At 43.5% G+C, this 11229-nt stretch overlaps 1 protein-coding gene across 1 annotated transcript in view; it reads left to right on the plus strand.

Annotated features, from left to right (window-relative positions):
• Positions 1-4054, plus strand: part of LOC132406881 (glutamate-rich protein 6-like) — a 79741-nt gene extending 75687 nt beyond the window's left edge. The window contains exon 15 of the mRNA XM_059992985.1: positions 1686-4054. Within this exon, the coding sequence (XP_059848968.1) occupies positions 1686-1931 (246 nt within the window). The 3' untranslated portion in view covers positions 1932-4054. The remainder of the gene's footprint in view (positions 1-1685) is intronic.
• Positions 4055-11229: the final 7175 nt, after the last annotated feature.

Below are 11229 nucleotides of genomic sequence, written 5' to 3' on the forward strand. Positions count from 1 at the left end.
ATCTGTAATTTCTGGATGAATCAGTGACTTCTTTCTCCAGCCTCACCTGAATTTGCAGTATTTTCCCTTTTTCCTTGTTTCGATTCAAAGTTCAAAGTAAATTTATTATCGATGTCTATGTCACCATATACAACCCTGAGATTAATTTTCTTGCAGGCATTCACAGTAGAACAAGGAATCACAATAAAATCAATGAGAAACTATGCACAAAGACTGACAAGTACCAATGTGCAAAAGAAGACAAACAACAAATTCAAAAAAATAATTATTTATTTATTTATTTATTGATGTATTATAAATTTATAAATAATACCAAGAAAACAACAGCAAGAGTTGTTAAAGGATGTAAAAAAGCTAACATGATATTTAACTTTGACTTGTAGTAATTCCACAGTCAGTTCTGCTTTAGGTGGTTTGCAGGGAAGGTATCACACCTGACCACTGTATAATTCTGATTTTGAGGAATGGAAAGTCACAGTTGCCAAGAGTAAATTCCCGAGATACTGTGCTTACTGTAAGCAGAACTCCCCTCTGGGAGTACTGATCAGTGGTAACCTGTGTGATCTCATTTTGCAATGCAAACATTGAAAGATTACTCTCAGTCATCCCATCCCTGTGGAGGGGACTCTGAGCCTGTTCCATCTGAACAGGTTTGAAAACAAGAGATTTTACTGCTGTTTCTTCACACCTACTGAAGAAAGCTAGAAAACTTGGGTTCAGTTCAATAGAGCAACCAAGGATTCAAAGAGGAGGTTAAGAGTCCTTGTTATAATCTGAAATAATGTCTGACAGGCCTTTGGAGGTATGTTCTTAGAACATAACACCACAGTACAGGCCTTTCGGCCATGCTGTTATGCTGACCTTTTAACCTACCCCAAGATCAATCTAACCCTCACAAAATGCTGAAGGAACTCAGTAGGCGAGGCAGCATCTATGGGGAAAAAAGAATAATTGACCCTTCAGCAGGGCAGGGGAAAAAAAGATGAGGAGTCATTCCTGCTCAGGACTTCATATACAACACCTTATTAACGAGAGAGGTCAGAGGAAAATGGCCAGGCTGTTTCAAACTGACAGGAAGGTAACAGTAACACAGATAACCACGCTTTACAATAGTGGAGCAGAATGCACAGCACGTCAAAACTTGAAGTGGATGGGCTACAGCAGCAGAGGACCACGGACATACACTCAATGGTCACTTTATTAGGGACAGGAGGTACATAATAAAGTGCTCACAGCATGCATCTGTTTGGTCTCTTTCTGTCCATTTTTATACTGTGTTCTCAATTTGAGTTCTTTCTGATACACTTTATTCTCCTTCTTCATAAACTCTTTAGCCATCCTTGGCAAAATGGATTCCTTTAAGATTCAATGGGCCAAATGATCTCTGGTGACCCATTGGGTCCTACAAAAATCCATTTGGTATTGATATTGGCATTGTTTTATTTTTGTTACGTGTACCAAGAAAAGTTTGTCTTGCACACTGTTCCTACAAATCAAATATTACAGAGTGCATTGATTTAGAAACAGTAACAGTGCAGAATAAAGTGTAAGGGCTACCTTAAGTGAAGTGTAAGTAAAACCATAAAGTGCAAACTCATAATGAGATAGCCTGTGAGGCCAAGGGTCCATTTAGTTCAGATGTGGACTTTTGATTCAGTTTGACTAACATTTTTTTTCCCTTTCAGTTTAAAACCCCGACCACGCAAAGCTTTACAAACTCCTGGTTGACAGAGGCTGACCTTCACCTTCAGAACAGCTGGTTAAAAGTTCAAAAAATAATCAACAAGTTGTGCGTTGCTCTGAACTTTCCGAGCAATGACCCAGAGAAAATTGCACTTCCACTTTATCTTGTGACCCGGCAACAAAAGCTCGCCCAACTCTATGCAGAGTTTAAGACGGAAGAAAGCGCAAACGTGAAAAACATTGCCTGAAAGAAGTTGCCATCAGCACAATTTACATTTATGTTTGTGCTTGGGGTTGGGATAGGGTGGGGTAGTCTATATGTTAATAATATAATTTCCTAAATTTCACTTGAACATAATCCTTACTGATGTTCAAAATGAAATGAAAGCTCTCCGAGACATGGATGTTACACTGGGTTCAATAAAATCACCCTGGTTTTGCCTGTAGATTTTAGCTGTTTACAAGACAGGCCCCCAATGGTTGTGAATTTATTAGGATGGATCTTTACCAATGTGAGGTATAAGTTTATCAAATAGGTGGGCTGGTGACTCCAAATATTCATCTCTTTTAAGCTACACGTCTTTCATATTAAGACTATTTTGTTTCCCCTAACTTTATAGTCTTTATTACCAAGCTAATTGACAATTTGTTATTAAATCTATTTTGGATCAGCATTAATCTAATTTTATTGCTTGTTTTTCTAAACATTATATAATAAAGTCAAGCATCTTTCTGAAGCGAATTATAAACATGTTGTTTGAGGTGTTCCATCTTCTGTGTTTTGGTATTATCGGGTAACTCATTACAAGGAGGTTGCAATATCCCAGAGTGCAGGAATAAATGTTCCACATATAATGGCTGCATCAGCAGTTCCTCTAGCAGACATGGGAGTAGATTAAATGCAGGAGAGGAGAGAAATGAAATATTGCAAATGAAGGTAGAATAATAAACTTTTTTCAGGGTCTGGCCAGGTATAGGTATCGATTATAAAATATGTTTCAATGGCAAACTGCCACCTTCTTCAGGGATGGCAGTTTGTCATCGAAACGTCTGTAATAATCGATACCTGTACCCAGTTGGAAGCCTGAGAAAAGTTTATTCGTCAGGTACAACGGGAAAGCACTAGATCCTTTTTCGAATATAGATTAGCCAAGCATCAGAGGAATGCAAAACTGGGCAAAAACAAAAACCTCAAAATATCTTCCTGTCCTTTAGGCAGTGACACTAACTATCCAACAAAACTGAATGATTTTGATGAAAGCAGTATTTAACCAGAGAGTCTACACAAACCCACAGAAGCAAACAAAACAACATGCTGGGTGAACCATATTACCAACTGAGGCATTATCTGAATCTCCTTACTTTATCCAAACAAAATGAAAGTTAAAAGTAAATGTATTATCAAAGTACATATATGTCACCATATACAACTCTGAGATTCATTTTCTTTTGGGAATATTCAATAAATCTATAGAATAATAACCATAACAGAATCAATGAAAGGCCGCAACAACTTGGGTGTTCAACCAGAGTGCAGAAGACAACAGATGTATGAATGCGAAAAGAAAGAAATAATAATAAATAAACGATAAATATCAAGAACATGAAGGGTAATTCAGCAAAGCAAGATTAGCCTTGGCTGTTGAATATCTTGACAGCAACTGATGTGCCTACTATGTGTTTTCACCCATGTCAAGTTCAGTATTTTGGAAGTTTTATTAGGATGGGTGAGCAGTTTCCCGTGAAATAATAATGCTTCAAACTCTGCTGATAGAAATCTTGTTTCAGAGGCAAAGGACAACTTTGGAAGTTTATTCCAAAAGAAGTTATGTTTTTGTTCTTCTAAAGCCATTCATTTCATAGTGGCCTTAGTTCAGTGTCCATCTGTAGAATTTTCCTTTTATTTACATGACACGTCCCCACAGGAATTATTGAATTAACATGGCCGATAATCTCCTGGAGTTTTCTCTTGTATTTTCAAATTGTTTTCTTTGCTTGTGTACAATGTCCTGGGTATGTTACTCAAAATGGCCTCTGGTTTGTTACAAGTAGGAATGTTTCTTTGTCGGATAAGTGTTTCTCTAGCCGTTGTTTCACTTTAGAATGGCTGATATGGTAATTGTATTCATTTGTTAATCAATGGGGAATGTCATTGTGTCTTGTGATGCTGGGAACTTGGGGGAGGGGTTTTCGCGGGTTTTTTGGGAGAGGCCGAGGAAGACACTGAAGAAGGTGGACGTGTGCTGGACTGCTCGTAAGACCACCGGGGTGGTCCCAGGTGCGATGGCCAGATGGGTCGATTGGTTCGTTGATTGAGCTCCAACAAGTGCACTAAACAGACTGAACTTTGATAAGTGGCGCCTTTTTTTTTCCTTGTGTATATATATTGTATTGCTTACTACTCTTTTTAATTTTAGTAAACTCTTTAAAGTGTATTTCATAACGGTATTTGTTGTGGATTTGATACTGTTGGCGGGCTCGAGGCGTAAACTCGATTCTCACAGCACCTGCGTGTACGGGAGGTGGGTTGGAGAGTGGCTGGATCCCCTTTTTCCCCTAGACATATACCAGCCTGTTGGGTAAGGGTTACATTTGTGGGGGCTCGTCCGGGATGATCAATGTGAAGAGGCGTTCCGATCTTTGAAAAGGGCACTGACCCAGGCCCCGGTGTTGGCTTTTGCCGATCCCCAGAAGCCATATGTGCTGCACACGGATGCCAGCCGAGAGGGTCTCGGGGCTGTTCTGTACCAGGAGCATGGCAAAGCATTGAGGCCGGTAGCCTTTGTCAGCCGAAGCTTGTCGCCATCGGAGAGAAACTATCCCACTCACAAGTTGGAGTTCCTGGCGCTGAAGTGGGCGGTGGTGGACAAGCTGGGCGATTACCTTTACGGAGCCAAGTTTGAGGTGAGAACGGATAACAATCCTCTCACTTATATTTTGACTTCGGCGAAGCTGGATGCCACAGGACATCGGTGGCTGGCGGCATTGTCAGTATATGATTTCAGCCTGAGGTACCGCCCCGGAAGCAAGAATATCGATGCGGATGCATTGTCTCGTCGGGAGCCGGGGGAGGAGGAGAGGGACGAGGAGTGGGAGAGTGTCCCTGCCCCTGGAGTGAAGGCGATGTGTCAGTTTGTTATCACCGTGAAGGCCGAGGGAAGAGGGAGGCTGGAACGAGCCGTGGACCATTTGGGGGTTTTTGACGACGCCATACCCCTAGTTTACTGTGACCTGACCGCTCTGGGGACTAAACAGTTGCCGGAACTGAGTCCGGGGGAAGTGGCAACTGCTCAGCAAAATGACCCGGGCATTGGCACAGTGTGGAGAGCGGTCGAGAAGGGGGATGGGGCGTTGGCTGAGAAGGCGAAACACCCATCCGTGCCTCTGTTGTTGAAGGAGTGGTCTCGGTTGAAGTTAAAGAACAAAATCTTGTACCGGGTAACGACGCCTCCGGACCAACCCCGCTGTTGGCAACTGGTCCTGCCGGAGGAGTATCGCCAGACTGTACTCCAGGCCTTACATGATGATTCTGGACATTTGGGGGTGGAAAAGACATATGGATTACTCAAAGACCGGTTCTACTGGCCCCGGATGAGGGGGGACGTCGAAGAATACTGTAGGGGATGCCGTCGTTGCATCCAGAGGAAGACCCTGCCAGCGTTGGCGGCTCCACTGTCGCACTTGCAGAGTGCGGGACCTCTGGACCTGGTATGTATAGATTTCCTGTCGATTGAGCCTGACACCAGCAACACCGCGAATGTATTAGTCATCACCGATCATTACACTCGCTATGCTCAGGCATTTCCCACCAAGGATCAGAAGGCGACGACAGTGGCGAAGGTGTTATGGGAGAAGTACTTTGTGCATTACGGCCTTCCCAGGCGAATCCATAGTGATCAGGGGCGGGACTTTGAGAGCCGCCTTATCCAGGAATTACTGACTATGCTTGGGGTTGAGAAATCCAGGACTACCCCTTACCACCCACAGGGAGATCCTCAGCCAGAGAGATTCAACAGGACCCTGTTGGATATGCTCGGGACGCTGGAGATTGGGCAGAAAAGCAGGTGGAGTCGTCATATTGGACAATTGGTTCACTGTTACAATTGTACTCGCAATGAGGCTACAGGGTATTCACCCTATTATCTGATGTTTGGGCGGGAAGCGAGGTTGCCCATTGACGTGTGTTTTGGAGGTGGAGTGGATGAATTTCCTGGGAAGTCCCATCTAAAGTACGTGTCCGACATGAAGAGGGAGTTACAGCGGGCGTACGAGTTGGCCGAGGCGGCGGCTACCAAACAAAATCAGCGGAATAAGATGCGGTATGATTGAAAGGTGAAGTTTGTACAATTATTACCGGGCGACCGGGTCCTTTTACGGAATTTGGGACTCCCTGGTAAGCACAAGTTGGCAGATCGATGGGCGGCCAGCCCCTATGTAATAGAGAGCCAGATGCCGAACCTGCCAGTTTACCGGGTGAAACCCGAGGATGGAAAAGGGCCTATCAAGGTACTCCATAGGAATCATCTGCTGCCACTGGGTCAAGCGGTGCAGGTGGATAAGGAGCCCGAGTGGGAGGTTACGCCCAGTACAAGGACTCTGCGAGGGAGCGGAGAACGGGAAGAGCCCGCTGCTGAAGAGCGGGGACGGGTCCCTCACTCGGGAATGGCTACCGATTCAGAGGAGGACGACTCAGATGAGTGGGTCCTGTTCCCATTCGCTGGTGCTCCAGTACCAGGAGAGGAGGCTCCTGGCCCTTCCCATACTGAACTGGGTGAGAGGAGGGAAGGTCTTGAGGGTCAGATGGAGAGGCAGCCTACATTGGTGGGAGAGAGGGTGGAATCTGAGAGTGAGCCGGAGAGATCTCGGGTGAGGGAGGACCCCTGTGAGGAAGGGGGTGCGGGTCTGTCAGGTAGACCTGGGGTGTCCGAGACAGTGGGTTCGCAGGTGACGAGGGAGCCCAGTGGGGCAGAAGGGGTATGGAGATCTCAGAGGATTAGGCGCCCCCCGGAGCGGTTGACATATGTGGTACCAGGAGAACCGAGTGTGATTTCTACTGCTCTGGGTAGTTATGTCATTGCCTTCTGCACCTGGGTTGGGTTTTGTGTGTTGCAAGAAGCTTTGGGGACCTCTAGTAATGCCATGAGGGCATGACATTTGCTGGTGGGGAGAGAATGTACAATGTCCTGGGTATGTTACTCAAAATGGCCTCTGGTTTGTTACAAGTAGGAATGTTTCTTTGTCGGATAAGTGTTTCTCTAGCCGTTGTTTCACTTTAGAATGGCTGATATGGTAATTGTATTCATTTGTTAATCAATGGGGAATGTCATTGTGTCTTGTGATGCTGGGAACTTGGGGGAGGGGTTTTCGCGGGTTTTTTGGGAGAGGCCGAGGAAGACACTGAAGAAGGTGGACGTGTGCTGGACTGCTCGTAAGACCACCGGGGTGGTCCCAGGTTCGATGGCCAGATGGGTCGATTGGTTCGTTGATTGAGCTCCAACGAGTGCACTAAACAGACTGAACTTTGATAAGTGGCGCCTTTTTTTTTCCTTGTGTATATATATTGTATTGCTTACTACTCTTTTTAATTTTAGTAAACTCTTTAAAGTGTATTTCATAACGGTATTTGTTGTGGATTTGATACTGTTGGCGGGCTCGAGGCGTAAACTCGATTCTCACAGCACCTGCGTGTACGGGAGGTGGGTTGGAGAGTTGCTGGATCCCCTTTTTCCCCTAGACATATACCAGCCTGTTGGGTAAGGGTTACATTTGTGTTAGGATCTTTTTGACAATTTTGCATGGTTTTACTGGAAATATACTTCAGAAGAAATCTAAAATACATGATTACTTAGTGATGGGGCAAGTGTGAACCAAATCAAGAAACTTCTTAAACAGGTAGATACCAATTCCTTGAAAATAGCATCATCCATCTACGCACGTTGTCCACAAAGGTCTATTTCCTCCTAATGTCTTGCAAATTGTATAAAATAAGCTTTGAAAACCAAACGACACAGGAGCAAAACTAGGGGCATTCAACCAATTGTCAACCATATTATCATGGCTGATGTATTTATTTATTGAGGTGCAGCACAGAATATGTCCTTCGAACCATGCTGTCCATCAATCCATTGCTTTAATTCTAGCTTAATCACAGGAAAATTTACAATGATCAATTAACCTACTAACCTGTACATCTTTGGAGGGTGGGAGGAAACTGGAGCACCCAGAAGAAACCCACGCAGACCTGGAGAGAACATACAATCTCCTTACTTCTCTCAAGCCCATTATCCATGAGCCTCTGGAAGATCCTCCATATTTTCTGGGCAATAAAGGTCTCTAACCATGCCCTACTCCTTCAGTGTCATTAAAAGGACATACCCACAACCATCAAGGGGAAACGGAGATGGATTGCGCATATGGTGAAAAGAGAGCCAAACTCCATCATCAAGACAGCACTTCATTGAACCCTGAATGGTGGAGAGACCAAAGGCAACTTGGCACTGTGTCGTAAAGGCAGGAATGAGGACACTGAACCACACCTGAGGCATAATGGAGAAAATGGCCAAGGACAGACAAAGATGGAAGATCTTCATTGCTGCCTTAAACACCAACGGCATAAGTAAGTCCAGCCTACTCTCCTGCCTTCTCCCCATACTCTTTGACACCCGTCCTAATCAAGAACCTATCACCCTCTAAATGTACCCCCCATCTTGGTCTACATAGCCATTTCTGACAATGAATTACACAGATTCACCTCCCTTTGGCTAAAGAACTTCCTCCTCCTCTCTGTTAAAAGGACATCCTTGTATTCTTAGGCTGTGCCCTCTGGTCCTAGGCTCTCCCAATAATGGAAGCATCCTCTCCACATCCACTCTAAGCCTTTCAATATTCGAGAGGTTTCAGTGAGTTCACTCCTCATTCTTCCAAACTCCAGTGAGTACAGGCCCAGAGCTGTCAAACAACTCTTCACATATTTAACATTTCATTAAAAATGGATCTTTCATTTCAAATATTTATGCTTAACTGCCTTCCCCGTAACATTTAATCTGACTATATTTACTGCTGTTTAGCCCAGGCTGATCGTTGAATGAGACTATGTTGATCTCTAGCTCATGAAAAGATTATCTATTTGCAGAAGGCAGGAGGAAGTGCCATATCATTGAACCATTTCCCAGCATAGAGTTGATATCCTTAGCAAAGAACAGGTGTAAAGAAAATATGGAATATAGCAGTTAAGGATATATTGGTTCATTCCCATCACACTTAAAATAGATTCAGAGGTGTGATCAGTTTGTTTATACTGTCTTTTTGCTGTAACACATTGGCAGAAAGCCAGAATGACAAGTGTCTTTTGCATTTCCATACCACACAGTAGTGGGGTGGAGACACATCTCTACCAAAAGAGGTGTAAGGCGCCCCTTCCCTCCACTAGCCTGCAGGTCACCCTTGGGCAAGGTCTAGCACCTGCATAGCACTTTCATGTGACCCTGCGTGATCAGGGTCACACGAAGCAATGGGGGTAGGCGGTGGATGGTCTTACAAGCAGCTGGTGCTTATCACAGAGCTGGTTATTGCAACCACTGACGTCAGGCAGACAATCTCTGAAGAGTATTGATAAAAGGCCGAGGTCACCCGTCTTTTAAAGACACTGCCCAGAAGAAGGCAATAACCACTTCTGTCGAAAAATTTTCTAAGAACAATCACAGTCAAAGATCGCCTATGTCATGTGACACAGCACATAATGATGATGATGATGACCATAGTGGTGCACAACTCTGGGACCTTCCAATACAAATGTCATTCAGTCAGTTAATTAACTTCCTCCCCTTACAAGTTTTACCATTTATTTATTTATCTTTAAAGATACAGCATAGTAACAGGTCCTTCCAGCCCAACAGGTTCTGCGCTGCCCAATTACACCCATGTGACTAATTAACCTACTAACTTGTACATCTTCGGAAAGTGAGCACCCCCGGAGTAAACCCATATGGTCATGGGGAGAAAGTACAAACTCTTTACAGGGAGCGGCAGGTATTGAACCCAGGTTCCTTGCTGTTATAGCTTTACACTAACCAATATGCTAATAAATAGAGAAGAGGTGATGAAATATCATCAGACAGTTTGCAAAAGACACTTAAGGAATATTTTATTAACATAACCTGTGAGCAGTTATGCAAACCTCGGTCAATTTCCAAGTCTCCAGTGACGAAGTCTGCACCACAATTAGTTGCAACACACACAAAATGCTGGTGGAACGCAGCAGGCCAAGGCAGCATCTATAGGAAGTACAGTCAATGTTTGGGGCCAAGACCCTTCGTCTGCAGATTTTTTCGTGTTTGTGTTTTTAAAACCACAAGTAGTTGTCAGCTTATTAATCATCCCAGGAGTGTGATCCCCAGCAAGTGAAATCATATTCCAAGTTAGCTTTATTCTCTCTGATCAAGATCAGTCTAGGGTTTGTGCCTTTATTAAACTAGATGCTAGTTTTAAAAAGTGAAGTTAAGAGCAAAGAGGAATTAATTGGATAGCTCAGAAAATCTAGCATATGCCCTTAAATCTCCCAGAGGCGCGGCAAGTTTTTTCAACACTAACTGATTTTTCTCAATTAGGAAGGTCCTGCTGTTGATTGCTGGTCTGCGCTGAGTTATCTGAGTTTGCATTAACTGTACTGCTGAATGCAGCAAGTCAAATCCAGAAATCCCCTAAAGAATGCTGCATACTGTGTCCAGGTTGGGATGTTTAGTCATAAGGTGGGGGTATAAAGCAGATTTGAAGTGGTGTGTGTTTCCAGACAAAAGCATTGATTGGAATTTGGCCTTTCAACTTCAAATGTACGTGCCAGTAGTCTTTAAAGCCTAAAAGGGTAATGGAAGAATTTGAGAAAATTAGACCTTCAAGATCAATTCTATATGGATCACTTCACTAACGTTAAGATCACAAGGTAGTAAAGCCAGGTTCCTGCTAATGTAGGCAAATCTAACAATTGAGAAATAGTGAAAATTTCAAGTTTAACTGCTGGTCTGTACCAAGTTAATTAAACTTGATAGTTAAAGGAAGTTCACATCTAGAATGGGAATAGGTCTTTCAGTTTCAACTAAATTAATTAAACTTGTAATCAAATGCTTATTATAGCACAGTAGCTAAATAATATTGCTCACACAAGGAAATCTGCAGATGCTGGAAATTCAAACAACACACACAAAATGCTAGTGGAACGCAGCAGGCCAGGCAGCATCTATAAGAAGAAGCACTGTTGACGTTTCGAGCCAAGACCCTTCGTCAGGACTAACTGAAAGGGGAGATACTAAGATTTTATTGCTGCCTGCTTTAAAAAAAAATTGACACAAAAATAAATTAATGGGTTGAGTAGAACTACCTTGCCACCTGCTTGTCTGATTTGAGCAAGATACAGAAGTGTCTGCGCTCACAGTGGAAGCACTCTCTCCAGTAACCTTTAAACTATGAAGCTACCCTTGCTTCAAAAACCAATCAAACCACTCACGACTACCACTTTTGCAACAATGTCTCTAACTTATATGGGAAAATTTT

This window comes from Hypanus sabinus, chromosome 2 (genome assembly GCF_030144855.1).
Source record: "Hypanus sabinus isolate sHypSab1 chromosome 2, sHypSab1.hap1, whole genome shotgun sequence".
In the NCBI taxonomy this organism is placed as follows: domain Eukaryota; kingdom Metazoa; phylum Chordata; class Chondrichthyes; order Myliobatiformes; family Dasyatidae; genus Hypanus; species Hypanus sabinus.